General features: G+C 43.2%; 1 protein-coding gene across 1 annotated transcript; it reads left to right on the forward strand.

Moving 5' to 3' along the window:
* Positions 1-292: 292 nt before the first annotated feature.
* LOC125262625 lies at positions 293-2342 on the forward strand (the record flags this gene model as incomplete). The annotated part of the gene is made up of 3 exons (XM_048181452.1): positions 293-616; positions 1396-1528; positions 1960-2342. Coding segments are annotated over exons 1-3 (840 nt in total), but the record flags the coding sequence as incomplete, so codon positions are not given.
* Between the last annotated feature and the right edge of the window lie 19568 nt (positions 2343-21910).

A 21910-nucleotide genomic window follows, 5' to 3' on the forward strand; every position in this document is an offset into this window, starting at 1 on the left:
TGCTTTTACATCTGCCTCCGAGCCGTCTCTGTTGTAACAGAAGACCGGACCGTATCAACAGGATATCAGCATGAGTTCACAGGATCCATTTCAAGAGCTCGTTGACGCTTTGCGCCGAGCACTCACCCCACAACCACCGTCACCGTCACCCTCACCTGCTGCCGCTTCCGCATCCACTTCTTCCACTCCTCCACCGATGATGCACGCCAGTCCCATGGCCAAACCGGCGCCCTACTCTGGATCGGCGGAGGATTGCAGCGGTTTCCTCCTGCAATGTGAGTTGGTCCTGGAGATGCAACCGCATCTCTACCCCACCGACACAGCTAAAATAGCGTTCATAATCTCCCAACTGCAAGGCAAGGCTCTCCAGTGGGCCGACTCTCTCTGGACTCAGAAAGGCTCCGTGGTTAAATCATACTCTTCATTCGTCGCCCACTTCCGCAAAGTCTTTGGAACCCCCTTGGCTGATTCTTCTATTGGTGAGAAACTCTATAACTTAAAACAAGGATCAAAATCTGTGACTGATTATGCCTTGCAGTTCAGGACGTTGGCCGCTAGCAGTGGATGGAATGAACAAGCCCTCATCACCTCATTTCGTCAGGGGTTGGAACCCAGAGTGCGGTTGCATCTCGCTGCATTCGAGGATTCCATCGGCCTTGAACGCTTCATCCAACTCGCCATCCGCGTAGGCACTCGTATGCAGTCGTGTCTCGATGAGCACCAGGGCCAGCCACTGGATTGCTCGATTGCTGCTCGATTGCTCCTGTCTGCCTCTCTGCCTCACTGCTCAGTGTTTTGTATCTCCGTGTAGCTTTGTTTTCTCTTACTTTTATTGAATCTCGTACTTTTTGTTGCTTATATTATCATTACTTTATATATATACTATTGCCCACCACATTAATCTGATGTCGCCAGCTTGTAATCTTTGAATCTAAAACGCTGATACAACGCGTTTGCATCTCGCTAGCTTGTTTAACTTGTCATCAGTCTCGCGCGCTCCTCTTCCAACGCGTTCATCAAACAGCTGTGGCAACTCGGATCAGTCTACAAACACGGTGAGTTATGTCATCCTTTCCCAGTGTTATATCGTGTTCCATCTGTCACATGTTTAGCATAGCCCTCTCTGTCAGCGACGAGGGATTTACATGTCATAAATGTAGGGAAATAGTCAGGCTGACAGAGAGAATCTCAGAATTAGAGACACGCATCCAAACTTTAATCAAGGATGGTAAGAATGCAGGGGCTTCAGATACTGTTTTGGATGCGACTAGCTTAGTGAACTCTGTACATTGTTCGGTTCCGGCTGTAGAGCCCGCGCAGCAGGGCACTTGGGTAACGGTGAGGCGGCCTAGTCGCGGAAAACACCACTCTTCCGTTCCATTAAGAACATCAAACAGGTTCTCCCCACTCAGTGACGCACCCACTGAGAATCCTGTTGAAAGTGCCCTAGTAATTGGCGATTCTATTACACGGAACGTGAAAATAGAGACACCAGCCACCATAGTCACATGTTTGCCGGGAGCCAGAGCACCTGTGTAGCATATGCACACGTATCAGGATAATCAATAAACTTGGGAATGTTCAGAACGCTTTTAGCATGCTGGACTGGGTTATAAAACCATCTTCTTTTCATTCTTTCAACTGAAGACCAAGTCACTTTAACGTTTTTCGATCGCTTTATGCTTTAGTTATTTTCATGGCCAGAAAATAACTCTGTTTATAATATTCTGTGAGGGACTTAGTTTGCTGGACAAACGAACAGTTTCTCTAGATAATTATTAAACCAGAACTAATCATATATGTAATTGATTATAATTTGTTGTAATTGATTCACAATATATGTTTAATTCCCCGTTGGGTTGATATATGAATCATAATTTATTCATAACCTTATGAATTATTATATTCATATTTCATCCATAAATTAATTAATAACTGTACGAACCGCTACATTCGTTACACCTGACATCAAAGCAAATTTAAAAGTGCTGGCTAATGCTAATCATAAATACTCTAAAATTATTATTCACGTCGGCACAAATTATGTTCGACTTCGCCAGTCAGAGATCACTAAAATTAACATTAAAGAGGTGTGTGAACTCGCAAGTACAATGTCAGGAGAAGTAATTTGCTCTGGTCCCCTTCCTGTTCGTCGGAGTGATGAGATAGTTAGTAGATTATCATCACTCAATGGCTGGCTGTCTAAGTGGTGTCCGCAGAATAATATAGGTTTCATAGATAATTGGAAAAGTTTTTGGGGCAGACCTGACCTGTTGAAAAGAGATGGTATTCATCCTTCCCGGGATGGTGTTGCTCTTCTCTCTAGTAATATGGCACATAGTCTTAGAGCTGAAACATGACAAACTACGGCACAGGTCAGGAAGCAGACAGACTGGCTAAACCGACCATCTGCTAGCTGCCTCACGTTACAGAAGTCAGATAAATCCCAACTCAACACATAGAAACTCTTACACCTAGATATTATCACATAGAGACTGTGTCTGTACCCCGAATTAATAAAAACAAAAAACTTCCAAACCCATTTAATGGAAAAAATTTAATTGATGTTCAACAAATAAAAAATCGAGATAATAAAGATAAACAAATGATAAAGCTTGGATTGTTAAATATTAGATCACTTTCTTCAAAAGCACTTATTGTAAATGATATTATCACAGACAATAATCTAGATGTGCTGTGTTTGACAGAAACCTGGCTAAAACCGGACGATTACACTACTTTAAATGAGTCCAGCCTTCAAGGTTATGATTATTGACACAATTCTCGACAGAAAGGCAAAGGGGGAGGTGTTGCTGTAATTTATAGTAATATTTACAGTATTAGTCAAAAGTCTTTCAAATATAATTCCTTCGAAGTGATGGTGCTTTACGTAACATTATGTAAGCTGACATTTGTGCTGGCTACTGTATACACGCCACCAGGACACCATACAGACTTTATGAAAGAATTTGCTGATTTTCTATCAGAGTTAGTACTAGCTGCAGATAAAGTCCTTGTTGTTGGTGATTTTAATATCCATGTAGATAATAAAAAAGACTCATTGGGATTGGCATTTACAGACATTCTAAACTCTATTGGTGTTAGACAACACGTGTCGGGACCCACTCATTGTCGTAATCATACTTTAGATCTAATATTGTCACATGGAATCGATATTGATGCCGTTGAAATTCTGCAGCAGAGTGACGACATCTCAGATCATTATCTAGTCTCGTGTATATTACATTCGGTGAAAGCGGCTAAACTGCCTCCCCGCCATAAATATGGTAGAACCATCACTTCTACCACTAAAGATCGCTTTATAAATAATCTTCCTGATCAGTTTCATCGCCTTAGCATACCAGACAGCTTAGAAGACCTCAATGTTGCAACAGAAACTATTGCCTCTGTCTTTTCCAGCACATTAGATTCAGTTGCTCCTTTGCGTTTAAAAAAGATTAAGGAATTTAATCCAATGCCATGGTACAATGAGCACACTCGGGCCCTAAAAACTGCAGCCAGAAAAATGGAGCATAGCTGGAAGAAAACAAAACTAGAAGTATTTCGCATTTCATGGAGAGAGAAAATGATTGAGTACAGAAAGGCCTTAAAAACTGCTAGATCTGCCTATTTTTCAAAACTCTTAGAAGAAAATAAACACAACCCTAGGTATTTGTTTGATACAGTGGCTAAATTAACAAGAAATAAAGCTTCAACTTCTGATGTTTCCAAAGAGCACAGCAGTAATGACTTTATGAACTTCTTTACTTGCAAGATTGATAATATTAGAGAGAAAATTATAACCATGCAACCGTCTACTACAGTATCGTGTCAGACCTTGCATTGTAGTGTCCCTGAGGAAAAATTAATTTCATTTACTGCTTTAGGAGAGGAAGAACTGTCTAAACTTGTTAAATCATCAAAATCAACAACATGTATGTTAGACCCTATACCAACTAAGCTATTGAAAGAGATGCTTCCAGAAGTCATAGATCCCCTTCTTAATATTGTTAATTCATCTTTGTCATTAGGATACGTACCAAAAACTTTTAAGCTGGCTATTATTAAACCTATTATTAAAAAACCACAACTAGATCCTAAAGAATTAGTCAATTATAGGCCAATCTCAAATCTTACTTTTCTGTCAAAAATACTAGAAAAGGCAGTTTCATCGCAACTATGTTCCTTTTTAGAAAGAAATAATATCTGTGAGGATTTCCAGTCAGGATTTAGACCGTACCATAGTACTGAGACTGCTCTCGTCAGAGTTACTAATGATTTGCTCTTATCATCAGATCGTGGTTGTATCTCTCTATTAGAGTTACTGGATCTTAGTGCTGCATTTGACACTATTGATCACAATATTCTCTTAAATAGACTTGAAAACTATGTTGGCATTAGTGGAATTGCATTGGCATGGTTCAAATCATACTTCTCTGACCGTTATCAGTTTGTAGTAGTAAATGATGAGATGTCATATCGATCACAAGTTAAATATGAAGTACCGCAAGGCTCAGTACTAGGACCGTTGCTTTTCACTCTGTACATGCTACCCTTGGGAGATATCATTAGGAAGCATGGCGTTAGTTTTCACTGTTACGCTGATGATACTCAGCTCTATATTTCTTCGCGCCCTGACGAAACTTACCAATTCACAAAATTAACAGAATGTATAGCTGATATAAAAAACTGGATGACCAGTAATTTCCTACTACTAAATTCAGAAAAAACAGAGATTCTAATTTTTGGACCGAAAACTTCTTCACGTAATAACCTAGAATATTGTCTAACACTTGATGGCTGCTCTGTTAAGTCTTCGTCATCAGCTAGGAACCTGGGTGTGCTCTTTGATACCAATCTTTCATTTGAAGGCCATGTTAGTAGCATCTGTAAAAACGCATTCTTCCATCTTAAAAATATATCTAAACTACGGCATATGCTCTCAATGAAGAATGCAGAACAGTTAGTTCATGCGTTCATGACCTCGAGGTTAGATTACTGTAACACTCTACTGGGTGGTTGTTCCGCTCGCTTGATAAATAAACTACAGCTCGTACAAAATGCAGCAGCTAGAGTTCTTACTAGAACTAGGAAGTATGACCATATTAGCCTAGTTCTGTCGTCACTGCATTGGCTTCGTGTTAAACATCGTATAGATTTTAAAATCTTGTTAATTACTTACAAAGCACTAAATGGTTTAGCCCCCCAGTACCTAAGCGAGCTCTTAATGCATTATAGTCCTTCACGTTTATTGCGATCTCAGAATTCAGGCCAGCTGATAATACCTAGAATATCAAAATCAACCGCAGGTGGTAGATCCTTCTCCTATTTGGCACCTAAACTGTGGAACAATCTTCCTAGCATTGTTCGGGATGCAGACACACTCTGTCAGTTTAAATCTAGACTAAAAAACGCATCTCTTTAACCTGGCATACACATAACACATTATAAATTTATATTTTCAAATCCGCTAAAGGATTATTAGGCTGCATAAATTAGTTCAGCCGGAACCGGGAACACTTCCTATAACACCAGATGTACTCGTTACATCAGAAAAAGAATGGCATCTACGCTAATATTAGTCTTTCTGTTTATCCTGAGGTTTACCGTAGTCAACCGGATTCGGGCCGTATCCAGATGAGACCGAGGACCGGCGCCTTGATACGACCACAACACAGCCCTGAAGTATCAGCAGAGATCGAGTCGACTAGATCATCCATTGTGAAGGCCTCATTGACACGACAGCCAGTGCCACAGTTTCCTCAAAATTATAATCACGATTATTAATTACGTTTATTCTATCAAAAAGAGTAATGTAATTATGTCTATTTTGCAAGTTCTTTACCAACCTACAATTCACCCAAAAGGCCTGTAGGTGGCACAACGACTTAATTTAACCAACTATGATAACTTCGTTAGATGGTAAATCAATACAAAACATGGTTTTGGTGAGCGCTTTGTAATATGTATTCACATTAGATTTTAAAGCATTCGTTTGCAATAAGACAAACCAGATTCAAGTTGCCCGGCAAATTTGTAAAGCAAAGAACAATCATTTCTAGCTGATCAACATTATGAAAACTGGTGAAACCTTTAGGAACTTCAAAAGATAAAACAGCGAAACTCCTAATATTACTTCCAATATTTCCAAATTATGTTCATTTTCATAGAGTGGGCCAATATGGCGATTATTTAAAATCAATCGGGAGAAGCAGATATCGTTATCGTGATTAAAATACGATTAATCGTGCAGCCCTAATTTAATTTAATTTGACTTGACATTTGATATTCAACAGTATTCTTGACATTTATTCAACAGTGCTTTTGATCTGCCTGCATTGACACTATTCTTTAAAAGGAAAATTATATACCAATTATCAATGTAAAGCTGCTTTGACACAATCTGCATTGTAAAAAGCGCTATATAAATAAGGGTGACTTGACTTGACTTGACTTCCTACCATCTTTTCCCGCCGATCCGAACCCGTCAGCTCCCCAGAACCAGCCAGCAAGCCCATGCAAGTGGATAATTCCCGTTTATCGCCCTCTGAATGTCAAAGAAGGCTGACCCTGAATCTATGTCTATACTTTGGATCTCCGGGGCATGCAATCTCCGCATGCCCAATTCATCCTCCTCGACCTTTGGTGAGTGCCATTGTAGGGCATCGTTCAACAGGACTTGCCCTATGACTCCATCAACCAGGAACTGACCAAACAAAGCTTCATTTTGACCAACAGGTCCATTTCCTGACCTCCAGCCTTAACAGGAATGAAGACGTGACTTCTTTTAACAAAGAAGCCTGTCTTGAGCTCATCAGAAGTAAACTAATCAAAAGTCACGTGGGGTCTGATCATGTTAAATCTATTGATTCTCTCACAAAACCCTCTTGACCGGAGTCACTCGTGACTCCGGTCAAAGTTTAAACTCTGCTTAAGGACTCAATCTTGAATCTCAAAAGGGACAATTGTCGATTATTTAAAGTATTAACTATATCCAGAATAACACTTGCTATGATGTGATTACTAACATGTTGGATTCAATGCATTATATGTTTGTATTCCCGTATGCATTTTCTTTCTCTTGTAATCACTGTTTTAATTAGGTCAGTCTAGTAATATGTGTGTAAGAAGTGTGTCATGTTTGAGTTCTAAATGCAGAATTTATAATTCTCTGTAATTCTGTGTGAATGAAACATTGAAATTTAGTATCAGGAAAATATTAAGAAACGTTATAAAGTTGTTAATAAAACAGGAGAATGTTCCACAGATATCACGCAATGTGATCAATAGACAATAGACGAGGCGTGTCTAATCTACGTAGCAACGTCTCATTGGAGGATCGCATCTGAAGGATGGAGCCAAATTGCTCCTTTAAAACTATGCTGTCCGAACAAGTCAAAGTCGGAGTTGAAGCACAGTCGTTGAAACCCAGTAGCCGAAGCACCGCTACTTTGACCACGGCTGAAAAGTCGCTTGGGTCATGCTGAAAAGAAGAAGTTGAGAACTGATCCTTTACCGGGGCTGATTTTCCATCTAACAGTCGCCAACTTCATCCACGAGCCGCGCAGCTGACCATTCAACAGCCGTCACATCCAGACTCCAAAACACTCCGTGAAATATCTGACCAAAGTCTCCAAAGAAGAAAACTGCTCAGAACAGTGCGTTTCGCCAGCCGGCAACAACTTTAAAGCTTCCGCGCAACCCACGAAGGGCTTTCCTGAGAAGACGTCACCTGAAAGACAGCCAATCCAGAACGGGACTCCGCTGCACACGAGTCGCAGAACAACCTGATTACCTCAGCTGTCAGAGCAAACGCAGGTACAAGCAAACTTCTCTCTCTTGCTGGAAACTGGTGAAACTCCTTTAAACCTAAAGGATCAAGCCAAAGCTCTGCTTTTGTGATTTTCCTCAGGTTGCGATGTTTAGTTAGTATTTGGGACTTTCTTCATAACTCATATCAACTCCGCGAATGTGTGTGTGTGTGTGTGTGTGTGTGTGCGTGTGTGTGTGCGTATGTATGTATGTATGTGTGTGTTTAGCCTTAGTTTCTTGTAATCATTAGAAGTAGTCAATAAAGCTTGTTTTGATTTTCACATATACGAGTTTCTTGTGCTGTGTATCAAATTACTGTCTTAAACTCAAAAGATCCTAAAAGTTACCTCTTGCTTATAATAATATAATAATTATAATAATAATAATCATAATAAAATATTGTTACTGTTGGCCGCAGAATAATATTTTATCCAGAATTGGTAAAATACTCTAACCTCAATTTTTGCTGGACGAATAATTGATGAAGTGTTAAATATTAATTCTGAATCATTTACAGTGAATCATTTACAGTTGATTCAATTCTTATTCCCTGTAACTTAACCCTCTGGAGTCTGAGGCTGATTTGGGGCCTGGAGAAGTTTTGACATGCCCTGACATTTGTGCTTTTTTCAGTTGTTCATAAACATATAAATGACAAAAGTGTCATTACACTGTATTCAGCACAAACTAGGCTACAATAATATTGTACATGTATGTACATGTTTGTGTTTTTGAAGGAATAATGTTTATGCGTGGTTATTGAAAAAACAAAAAAACTTAAGTCACTGAAATAAGGCCAAAAAAAGTATAGTAAATCTGTGTTCACAAGACTTCTGGGTATTGGAGGTTGTAAACTAGAGTTTTTGCTTCAAAATTATGTAAAAATTATGCTGCCTACTCCTTCATATAAAACAATATATTGATTTAGTTTTTGTAAGACACTTTTTGCCAAGAAACACAGTATGCATGGAGGCGTGAATCACCACTGAAAATGGGCCATTCTCACCTGAGAAGACAAAAGAATTGGATAGTAATGAGCTGAAATGACTTGCATATTAATGAGGCATTTCAGTCAGGTAGGCTGTGTAAAAAACCTTCTGTGATGTCTCAAGCTCATCATGATATATGAAACATACAGAAAAATATTATTACAATATAAAGTAATGGTTTTATATTATACTTTAAAATATAATGTGATGCAAAGAGTCTGAATATAGGCTTTTAGTTTAAAAGCATGCACATTTGGAGAAATATTGGATTCTCATATGCTTATGTCAATTTTCTATACAGAGTAGTTATATTTATTTAATATTCATTGTCATTACTATGAGCGCTGGTGTTTTCAATTCATCCTTGAAGTCGGAGGGCGCTCTCTGTGCATTTTTAGTCCACAAATTCATCTAAAAGAAGAAGAGGCTATTCCATGAATGGAGTTTCCAATTCATACTGCAGCCGGAGGGCGCTAAAGAAACAAAAACTCATCTAAAATTAATCTATAGAAGAAAAGAAAACAGCAACTAACTGCATCCCTGCATCCCAATGTCCATACTATCCATACTAAATAGTATGTGAGATTAAAATAAGTGTGTCCCAAAGCGTAGTATGTGGAAAAGAGTATGCCAAAAGTCCCCAGATGGTGTACTATTTCCTGCAGATTTTCGTGGTGTGGATCCATCGATGCGTCCCAATGTCCATACTATCCATCCTAAATAGTATGTGAGATTACAAAAAGTGTGTCCCAAAGCATAGTATGTTGAAAATTGTATGCCAAAATTCCCCGGATGATGTACTATTTCCGGTAGATTTTCGAAGTGTTGATCCGTGCACACTTTATCGGCTCGTGTTGCCCATAATCTCTTGCGTTTGGGGGAGGAGTTTAAGATCCATAAGGTGAACAAACATGACGGACAAACATGTTAACAATGTGAATGTGCCATCATCAGCGTTTAAATGTAAAAGTGCATACATTTATAAAGCAAATAGCCTAATTTATTGTCATTTTGTCACTGTTGTGCTAATATTAGGCTTAATTAACACGTCTTATATTTTGTAGGGTCAGATGAACACACTGAACATCTAATTACTTGGCGAACTACCAATGATGCTGTTTTCACGGGCAAGAGAAACGCTGCTATAAAAGGATTCGAGTGAGTAATGACCTTAGATTGATATGTTGCATTTTATGTGGATCTATGGTTAGGATAGGCAGGATATATAATTAGAATCGACATTGCTTAATGCAATAGTCAAATCGCGAAGGCTGTGATGTAATTAAATAAATAAAACTTTCCGCGTCAGTGAGTTTGTTTGTTTGCGCACGGCAAAGAAAGTAGCCTATACATTAAACTCAAATGTAGCAGAGAGACTAGCATTGCTTCTCATTTCAAGTGTTAGGCTATATGTTGTGTCAGTGGAATTATGTTAAATAAATCGTATCAGGCTAACGATATTTAACATGTTAAATGAGCCTACATGGAAGACTATAACCTGGTAAAAGGAAAAACCTGGGGAAAATCAAACCAATCATTGTAGAATAATTATAGCCATTCAAGTCATCTGGTAAAAAAAAACATTTTTTTTTTTCATAACGTATAGGTCTAACACATCCAAACACATCGCGCACACACACAAAAAAAAATCATCGCAATGTCCGTTTTTTTCTATATTGTGCAGCTCTAATTTATCTCTTTTGTCTGTCCATAAGAACTTTTATAGAGCAGAACAATCTGCAGGGAAAAGTGTCTGCTGCATGGGTGAAAAAGAAATGGGAGAACCTTAAGCAGAAATACAAAGTAAGTTCCCTTTCGATACTTCACTCGTACTGCGTATGGGGAAAAGTCTCCCTTTTTCCCCGTCACTGAAGCCTTTTTCAATAACGCAGTGTAACTGCATCGTCATTGGTTCACTCATAGACAAGTTGTTGAACCAATGACGGCGCGGCATAGCTGCGCGACCTATGGCGAGAGAGCGCGCGAACTTTCCCGCCGAAATGGGCGGGGTAAAGGGCTATATAAGCAGGCGTTTCGCCATAGGATTTCAGTCCTTTCTCCTTCAGCGACGACAACGCATCTCCTCGCTGATCTCCACCTGAAGCCTGAGGAAGCTCGCTGCCTTCGAGAAGCTCCCGCCGCCGTCTGAAGAGGCCCCGCAGCGGACCCAGCTGAACTCGCCGGTCGGAGACAGCCCCGGCGCCCTCGCTGACTGCCGCCCCGAGCGCCGTCCTCGAGACGCCCGCCTCCCGCTCCCGCTTTCGGCCGCCTTCTCAGCGTGTCTCCTGCCGCCATCCGGTGCGCCCCTCGAGAGCTTTCCCGCGGCTTATTGCCGCTCTAAAAGAGCGTTTCCTCAGCGGTTCTACCGCTCTAAAAGAGCTTCCGCGGCCCTCGCCGCTCTAAAAAGAGCCCCCCAATCGCCGTTATAACGGCGGCGGCGTTGCTGCAAATGCCGCGCCACTCTTGTGGCACGTGCAGAGCCCCTCTGCACGATGATGACGGACACAGCGAGTGTGTCGCGTGCCTGGGCAAGTCCCACGCCGACGGCGCGCTCGCTGGAGCCTAATGCCCGCACTGCGAGAGCATGAGCCTCGGTTCTCTGCGCTCGCGGGTCGCCTTCTTCACTGAAGGCGATCTCGCCGCTCGCGCCCTCCCGTCTCCTTCCTCCTGCGAGCCGGCCAGGAAGAGACAGCGGGGTAGAGCGACTCAGCGCCCCGAGTTGTGCGAGCTCACGTCGGCCCAGCCCCCGCGTGCCTCGCCTTCTCCCCCGAGAGAACATTCTCCCGTCATGTTCTCCCGACCAGAGCAGCGTCCCTCTGCAGATGCGAGCGACCTCGTCTCGTTTGGAGGATCTGACGAAGAGCCGGATGACTCCATGTCTCTTGCGGCTTCTGAAGCGGAAGGATGGGCTGGCGAGCCGGACGACCCTGCTCCCCCGCCTCCTCTGGAGCCCATTGATCACGGCCAGGGTATGGATGCCGAGCTCTTCCGCATCCTATCCAGAGCAGTGGAAGAGCTAGACCTCGACTGGGCCCCTCCGGAGGAGCCATCGCGTAGCCGCCTGGATGAGTGGTTCCTGCCAGGCCGCCGCCAAGCCCCTCGCCAGCGTTCCGCTCCATTTTTTCCCGAGGTGCACGAGGAGCTTACGAAGTCGTGGCGCGCTCCGTACTCCGCCCGCCTCCACACAACACACCGTTCTGCCCTCACTGCTGTCGACGGCGCAGAAGAGAAGGGCTATGAGCATTTGCCGCCCCTGGATGAAGCGGTGGCAGCTCACCTCTGTCCTCCCGCGGCTGTGGGATGGAAGACCAAAAGAGCCCTGCCTTCCAAGCCCTGCAGAACCACCTCTACTCTGGCTGGAAGAGCCTACACCTCTGCGGGCCAAGCTGCTTCGGCGCTTCACACCATGGCGATCTTCCAGGTGTTCCAGGCCAAACTCCTCCGCTCTTTGGACGAGTCCGGCATTGATGCACCTGCCTTCAAGGATCTCCGCAGCGCCACCGATCTAGCCCTGCGGGCCACGAAGGCCACTGCCCAGGCCATCGGTCGTTCCATGGCCAGCCTGGTTGTGCTTGAGCGCCATCTTTGGCTCAACCTCACGGAAATCAAGGACCTGGATAAGACGGCCTTTCTGGACGCCCCGGTCTCCCCTTCCGGTCTTTTTGGGCCAGCGGTGGATGGTTTCACCGAGCGCTTCACAGCGGCGCAGAAGTCGTCTCAGGCCATGAGACACTTTCTGCCCAAGCGCTCCAGCTCTGCGTCTGCTCCTAGCCGCCCCAGGACTGCGCCGGCTCAGCAGACCAAACCTGCCCCATCCACCTCTCAAGCAGCGCCGCCTAAGGAGCATCGTCAGCGCCCTCACCCTGCTAAGCGCCAATCCTCTGTAGCATATGCACATGTATCAGGACAATCAATAAACTTTGGAGTTTTCAGAATGCTTTTAACCTGATGAACTGTGTTCGTTAATCACTAAGTCGGCTCCGACCAGTCTGCAAAGATGAGCCCATTTGACATCTTTGTGGCCTGGGCGAGGTAAGACAGTGGACCCAATTTCCTAGCTTTTGGAACATCAAAGGATCAACCCCCGGTTGTGGGCAAGAAACTCAGCGCCAGAGACTGACCAGACAAATTCCACACACACACCCCACACACACACACAGACACACACACATATACAAACATGCCTAGAGATGGTATGTACAGTTATTCTCAAGATATGACTGTGCCAAAGTGTACCCGCTATATTTTAAGTGCATATATGCTTCCTAGTGTTTAGATTTTAGAGTTTAAATGACTGTAGCCATTCTAGTTTCATTCCTATTAATGTAATTTTGTCTGTAAACCATAACTTCTTCTACATGTTTCGTTTATATGTCAAGTCTAGATTCTTTTGAAAGCTGTTCATCTGATTTATTCCATAATGTATGTCACACTGCTGACAAATGCATTGTACTATTTTTAATAGTACTTCGAAGGAAAATGAACACTAATCCAACCTTGTAAATCATGCAAATGAGTTTGCAAGACAAAAACAAAGGGAAAGCTTTCCCGCCAACTTTGCACCCATGTTATTGGCTACCCCACCTCAAGGAGGTGTGTCGGCTTATCTGTCATAAAAGCAAAGACGCACAATCTCTTGGTTCTCTCCCGATTGTCTCACGAGCATCTCGTGCACGTTTTTCCCGGACCTCTCCGGTGACCACGCGCTGCCACCGCGCTCAGCTTCGGGATCGCCATCTTCCAGCGAAACTCACTCTCGTCCTCAGTTCAAACCTTCCCGCTGAACGGAGGAAGCCAACGAACTGCACCAGCGCTAACCTGAAATTCGACACACGCAACCAATGCAAGTATACTGCCGTTTCTCAATCTTAGATGATGAAACTGATTTCCGTGCTGGCTTAGGACTGGTTGTGAGTTTGCTACTTGCCTTCTCTCTTTCCTTCTCTACTTCTATTCTTGTACATAGGTGTGTATTTTCTTGTATATTTAGATGTATAACCTCTGTATTCGTAGTTTGCATATATTAAAACGTTATTCATGCTCGATTGTTCTGTTTGTTCTTTCAGCTGAAAACCCAAGTCACTTTAACGTTTTTCGATCGCTTTATGCTTTAGTTATTTTCATGGCCAGAAAATAACTCTGTTTATAATATTCTGTGAGGGACTTAGTTTGCTGGACAAACGAACAGTTTCTCTAGATAATTATTAAACCAGAACTAATCATATATGTAATTGATTATAATTCGTTGTAATTGATTCACAATATATGTTTAATTCCCCGTTGGGTTGATATATGAATCATAATTTATTCATAACCTTATGAATTATTATATTCATATTTCATCCATAAATTGATTAATAACTGTACGAACCGCTACATTCGTTACACCTCCTTCCCGAGACGCCAGGGACCCCGGCCCAAGATTGTGCTGGACCCGGTGACTCCGAAGATGTCCTGATCCAGCAGGAAGGAAGAGGGTTGGGGAATGTCCCGTTGCGACCGGACCACCCCAAAAGCTCCCTCGTGCAGTCTCCCCTCCGCCTCGTTTAATTCCGGGCGTGGGAGAAATGCTCTGTGTTGTAGCTGGGCCCACACATGTTGCGCCCAAACAAAACGCCGTTTTCACGGCGAACACTATTTTACTTCCTCTAAAAGAGAGCAAATTTCCTCTTCCACCTCCTTCGGTGTACGGCCCCCTACCCGGCGGCCTGTCATCCGACATCATTCAACCCCTTGTCACTCGGGCCGAGGCCTGGTAGGCCATCCCCGACGTGTCAAGCTGGATCCTCGGGATCATAAAGCAGGGCTACTCGCTCCAGTTTGCACGACGGCCCCGTCGCTTCGGAGGGGTGCTTCAAACCTTGGTGAACCCAGACGACGCTCCCGTCCTCCGGGCCGAGGTCATGACCTTACTGAAGAAAGGGGCTATAGAAATAGTTCCCCCTTCAGAGAGCGAGTCAGGCTTTTACAGCCGTTACTTTCTGGTCCCCAAAAAGGATGGCGGCCTCAGGCCCATCCTAGATCTCAGACTTTTGAATCGCTCCCTCATGAGACGGAAATTCAAAATGCTGACGCTGAAGCAGATCCTCGCACAAATTTGTCACGAGGACTGGTTCTGCTCGCTGGATCTGAAAGATGCATATTTTCACATCCAGATAGCCCCCCTTCACAGACGATTCTTGAGATTCGCGTTCGAGGGGGTGGCATACCAATATACAGTCCTGCCCTTCGGGCTGTCCCTGGCTCCTCGCACTTTTACCAAGTGCATGAACGCAGCGCTTTCCCCTCTGAGACAGATGGGAATCCGGGTTCTGAATTACCTCGACGATTGGCTCATTTTGGCCCATTCGCGAGTCGAGCTGGAACACCACAGATCCGTGCTCCTCAGCCATCTCCAATGCCTGGGTCTCAGGGTCAATCTAGCCAAGAGCTCACTGCTCCCCAGCCAGCACATTTCGTTTCTGGGGGCAGTTTACGACTCAGTCCGCATGACGGCAGTAGTCTCGCCAGAGCGCGCCCTGGTGATTCAGCAGCTCGCGGCTTCCGTCAGGAACAAAGCCTATCTTCCTCTGAAGCTCTTCCAGAGGCTCTTAGGGCTGATGGCTTCCGCCTCCCCAGTTCTGCAGCTTGGCCTTCTTCGGATGCGGCCGCTACAGTTCTGGCTGAAATCCCGGGTCCCCCACATGCCTGGCGGCACGGCCGCTTATGTCTCAAGGTCAATCGGGCCTGTCTTTTAGCCCTGAAACCTTGGATGAACCCTGCTTGGTTCAGTCTTGGGGTACCTCTACAGGCGGTGTCACGAAGGACGGTGCTCTCGACGGACGCATCCAACTCAGGTTGGGGGGCTCTGTGCGAGGGCAGACCGGCCTTCGGTTCGTGGTCCCACGAAGAGAGCCATCTCCATATCAACTGCCTCGAAATGTTGGCAGTGATGAAAGCCCTGCAAGCGTTTCAGGTTCACTTGACGGGACGCCACGTCTTAGTCCAATCGGACAGCATGACCGTGGTGTCATACATAAATCACCAGGGCGGTCTTTCGTCCAGCCGTCTATGCGCTCTGGCGAAACGTCTTCTGGAGTGGGCAATACCAAGGCTTCGGTCGCTCAGGGCGACTCATATACCTGGCAAAACCAACCTGGGTGCAGACATGCTATCACGGAGCAACGTCCCCTCAGACGAGTGGATGCTCCATCCCCAGATGGTTTTCAAGATTTGGGAGCTCTTCGGGAGAGCAGAGGTAGACCTCTTCGCCTCAGAAGACAACTCTCATTGCCCAACATATTTCTCAAAGGAAGTCGATGCGCTGGCCCACACCTGGCCCAGCACACTCCTTTACGCATTTCCCCCGATCGCACTGATCCCGCAGGTCATCAGGCGAGTCAGGGAAGACAGACACAGAGTCCTTCTAGTGGCCCCGCTCTGGAGGAGCCAGACTTGGTCCTCAGAGCTGTTCAGGCTCTCCACGAAAGCCCCGTGGCCCATTCCCCTGAGACGGGACCTCCTCTCTCAGGCGAACAGAACAATCTGGCACCCCCAGCCAGAGCTCTGGGCTCTACACCTCTGGTCCCTCGATGGGAGCCGACTGACCTTCCCAGGGACGTACTAGAGACCATATCTCAGGCGAGAGCCCCGTCCACGAGACGCCTCTACGCCCAGAAATGGTCGGTCTTTGTTGATTGGTGTTCCACACGCAACATAGACCCCGTGGAGTGTGACGTATCACCGATACTGTCCTTCCTCCAAGAGCGTTTGGATCTGGGGCGCGCCCCTTCAACGCTCAAAGTATACGTAGCAGCCATCTCAGCGTTTCATGCTCCTATCGCTGGCCAGTCAGTGGGTCGGAACAACCTTGTGGTTCGTTTCTTAAGGGGTTCGAGGCGATTAAATCCTCCTCGTCCCCTTACTGTTCCCACTTGGGACCTTTCTTTGGTCCTTAGGGCTCTCAAAGGAAACCCCTTCGAGCCACTGAGTTCAGCTGACCTCAGGCCTTTAACCCTGAAAACCGCTCTGCTACTTGCACTAGCATCGGTCAAGCGTGTTGGCGATTTGCAGGCCCTCTCTGTGAGCCCTACGTGCCTCGAATTTGGGCCTAATGACTCTAAGGTCGTGCTGAAACCTAGGCATGGCTACGTCCCCAAGGTGCTCTCTACTCCGTTTAGAGCTCAGGTCATTTCGCTCTCTGCTCTTCCTCCCTCCGCGGATGAACAGGAGCTGAAGTTACTCTGCCCTGTCAGGGCATTGAGGACCTATGTAGAGCGATCACAGCCTTTCAGGCAATCAGATCAGCTCTTTGTCTGTTTTGGTGGCCGCACCAAAGGGTCTTCGGTCTCAAAGCAACGTCTCTCGCGTTGGATAGTCGACGCGATTAATCTCTGTTACTCCTCCCTGGACATTCAATGCCCCTTAGGAGTTAGGGCCCATTCCACTAGAGGAATGGCTTCCTCCTGGGCCTGGTCTAATGGAGTTTCCATTAAAGACATCTGTGAGGCAGCCAGCTGGTCCTCGCCGTCCACTTTTGTCAGATTTTATCATCTGGACGTTCCGGCCTTACAAGCCCGGGTCCTCTCGGTGTAACCAAGCGGCCTCTTCGAGTTCCGCCTCTCGCCGATCAGGAGTCATCTCCTCTTGTAGTGTAACAAGGGTTTACGACGGCTTTGCCTTCTTACTTGCTCTCTTGGTCCCCTCTCGGTGTCCAAAACAAGTTATGTCGTTCCCTGCAGTGGCACGGCGCGGTTGAATTCGTTCCCCATATGCAGTACGAGTGAAGTATCGAAAGGGAACGTACTCGGTTACTAACGTAACCTCGGTTCCCTGAGATACGGAACGAGTACTGCGTTACTTGCGGTGCCACGAGGCTGCGGCTTCAGTGTCGTCGCTTCAGTTGATTGGCCTGAAATCCTATGGCGAAACGCCTGCTTATATAGCCCTTTACCCCGCCCATTTCGGCGGGAAAGTTCGCGCGCTCTCTCGCCATAGGTCGCGCAGCTATGCCGCGCCGTCATTGGTTCAACAACTTGTCTATGAGTGAACCAATGAGACTTTTCCCCATACGCAGTACTCGTTCCGTATCTCAGGGAACCGAGGTTACGTTAGTAACCGAGTACGTTTTTTTTTTGTTTTTTTTGTTTTTTTGTTTGCTTGTATTTGTGATTGTGAACGACTTTATTTTCATGCTATTCATTTATTTATTTTGCTTGTTGTTTGCTTGTTACTTGATTGTTACAGGACCTTAAGTGTCCACAGATAGGGGAGGGGTCAGCACAGAGGGTGGGGAATCTACAGCAGCCTCCTGGAAGTGGTATGGGGTGATGGATGCTGCATTAGGGTGTAAGCCGTCCATCACCCCACCACTGCTCATCCAGTCTGGCAGCAAGGATGTTGTCAATAGTTCCTCATCCTCTGTTGCTGGCCCATCTGATTTGGCACCAACAAACAGGAAGAGAAGAAGCGAAGGGGACCTTTTGACATACCTCAAGGAGATGGAAGAAAGAGAGGCAAAGAGAGAGGAAGAAGCCCAGCAGAGAGAGGAAAGAAGAACAAGAGAGTTGGAAGAAAGAGAGACAAGACGATATGAAGAGACAAAACAGAGAGAGGAAGAAGCCAGGAGGAGAGAGGACGAGTTCAGGGTGAGAATGCTGAGGAGAGAGGAGATGAGGGATGAAGAAATGAGACGGAGGGATGCAGAGATGAGGAGAGAAGTTGCAGCAAGAGAGGAGAGGTTCCTCAGTTTAATGGAAGTCCTTGCCAAATCACTTTCCAAAAATGATTGATTTATTATTATTTTATGTTTTTTTATGGTTTTATACATTATGTATTGTTTTTTTATTATTTATTGACTGTTTTTCACCTTGTTTTTGCTAGTAGTGCTGATGCTGAAACAGCACACAACAAAGTACTTTAAAGAAGTATCTCAGTATTTAAGTTAATCTGTCTGAAAATAAACAAATTAACAGCTATACATTTGCGGCTTTCTGTGGTGTGCTTAACAGTTTATTTTTTATATATATGTACACTACCATTCAAAAGTTTGGGGTCAGTAAGATTTTTTTAATGTTTTAAAAGAAGTATCTTCTGCTCACCAAGCCTGCATTTATTTGATTAAAAATACAAACAAAAACAGTAATATTGTGAAATATTATTCCAATTTAAAACAGCTGTTTTCTATGTGAATGTATAGTAAAGTGTAATTTATTTCTGTGATCAAAGCTGAATTTTCAGCATCATTACTCCAGTCTTCAGTGTCACATGATCCTTCAGAAATCAATCTAATATGATGATTTGATGCTCAAGAAACATTTATGATTATTATCAATGTTGAAAACAGTTATTTACATTTTTATTTCATGATGCTATGATGAATAAATTTCAAAAGAACAGCATTTATTTAAAATAGAATATTTTCTAACATTATAATTGTCTTTACTGTAACTTTTGATCAGTTTAACTCATCCTTGATGAATAAAAGTATTGATTAATTTTATTTCTATCCCCCAAAAATGAGAATACAAAGAAGGTATGCACTCTAAAAGAGACTTTAATAGAAGCTCACAGGAGATAAATATCCCCCCCAAAATAAAATTAAAATTCTTACTGACCCCAAACTTTTGAACGGTAGTGTTTAAGATTTAGATTTCTGACAAATGCTGTTCTTGTGAACTTTCTATTCATCATAGCATCATTAAATAAAAATGTAAATAACTGTTTTCAACACTGATAATAATAATTAATGTTTCTTGAGGATCAAATCATCATATCAGAATGATTTCTGAAGGATCATGTGACACTGAAGACTGGAGTAATGATGCTGAAAATTCAGCTTTGATCACAGGAATAAATTACATTTAAAATATATTCACATAGAAAACAGCTGATTTACATTGGAATAATATTTCACAATATTACTATTTTTGTTTGTATTTTTAATCAAATAAATGCAGGCTTGGTGAGCAGAATATACTTCTTTTAAAACATAAAAAAATCTTACTGACCCCAAAATTGTACATACATATATACACACACACACACACACACACATATATATATATATATATATATATATATATATATATATATATATATATATATATATATATATAGTAATTTAAAACAAAGGTGTCCCATTACATTTTTCTTATCTACCAATAATCCATGTAGCTAGTGGGCCACCCCATTATTTAATTAATCATATTTTAGTATTGGTAATAATGTTAATATTTTAGTACCCAAATGTTGGTACTATATATATAATGTAGTTAATTTAATACATTTTTAATGTTTTTTTTTGTAAATAAATGTATAAATCAAATTAAACTTCCTATTGCCTTCCCCATTCTCATTTGCTTAAAGAAGTTATCACGTGACGAATCTGCATTTTTACGGATAATAATAGCCTATGGAACATACTGCTCGTCTGTAGTGTGGCGTGAATGGATATTCAGCGTTTGTTTTATGTCCTACAACTTCAGAGAAATCCTGAGCTAACCAAAATAAAGTCAGATGAAGATTCCGATGCCGTGTTTGTTAAATCCGGACCCAGACAATCTCATAAAGGTGATCTGACCAGCAGGACGTAGCGGTTGTAGCGGCTCTAGCATTAATGTCAGGAAGAGGACCATGTACATGCAAATGTTATTAAATTTAGACAGAGCAAAACTTAAGCATAGATCTTATAATATAAACTGCTTAATCGGCGATTTCCTGTAGGATTTACTAAACATGAAGTGTTTGTATGCCTGCTTATTGTGCGCCCTGCCCAACAAATATTTGTTTTAAAGCAGCGAGTAATTACAACTCCTTGAATTGTTTAGAAAAAAAAAACACACTTTGCCATTCTGTTGACAAACATGTTTATATGGCATTATTTGCAACGTGTTCATTGCGAACCGTTCAAAAATAGACGTAGCGCAATTCGCATGCGATGGTTGCCAAGACAACCTCTCGCTTGCTGCTGATCCAGTAATCAGATTCAGTAAAACCACTTGAATGGTACATAAAGTGTAGATTTGCAAGGTTACTATACAAATATCTCAAATAATGTAAATGTGACTGACCAAATCGACTGGCTAGGTCCCCTCCCCCCCTCCCCCCTCAAGCTGAAACGTCAAGCAATAATGCAATAATCAACTTTTAAAGTTTACTAAAACATCACAAACAACAAAGTGATTTTTTTTCTTCAGTATGTCTTTAATTCAGTCAGAAGAACTCAAATAATATAGATAACTGAAATAATAATTATTTATTTTTATCGTGTGTGTGATGTTTTGTACTTGATGTTGAAATAAACAAAAAGACAAGAATAAACAATATTAATTTTAAACATAATCATGTTCCATTAGGGCTGGGACATGGATATCAGGTGCAGAAACTGCTGCTGCCAGACGGTTCCTCATGGCATCGCCAGACATTACGTCTTGGGGTTCTGCGTTATCTTCATCATCTTCATCATCGTCATCATCGCTGATCACATCTTCATCTTCAATTATGTCACCATTGGCAAAGCACATGTTGTGAAGGATGACACAGCATGTCACAACAGTGGGTACAAAGTTGGGGTTCACCTCCAGAGCTTTGAAAAAAATTGACCTCCAGCGTGCTTTTAGCATGCCAAAAGCCCGCTCAACAACACACCTGGCCTTGGAGTGATGCCTGTTGTAGCGAGCTTCAACAGGGGGTAGCAACAGGCTCTCGATAGGGGCTCATGATGCATATGGGTGAAGTCAGGCAGGGATACGCTGGCTCTGTGGGCGTGGCCGCATTAGCAGATAATGAGCTGAATCACAGACTTCTGACATGGCTCTCTTTTCATACAGATTACATAAACACAGAAGGTTTGTTTTCGATTTGACTTACATGATTTAAAACCTGACATCTTAACGTTTTTTTAGACATAAGTTTAATTTTTCTGTGATTAGTATTCACTAAGTTACAGTTCATTTTCTGAGAACTATCAGATTGGACTTCGTTCAGAGGGGAGAGGAGAAATCACGCATCATGTTAGTTTTCTTTATTTTACAAAAAGCACAACATTGTGTTTTTACTCAATGTATACAAATAAAAGAAGATATTCTATAGTTTCAATTGATATATTACTTATGTCTCTATGACAAAAA

Source organism: Megalobrama amblycephala, linkage group LG2, assembly GCF_018812025.1.
Source record: "Megalobrama amblycephala isolate DHTTF-2021 linkage group LG2, ASM1881202v1, whole genome shotgun sequence".
NCBI lineage: Eukaryota > Metazoa > Chordata > Actinopteri > Cypriniformes > Xenocyprididae > Megalobrama > Megalobrama amblycephala.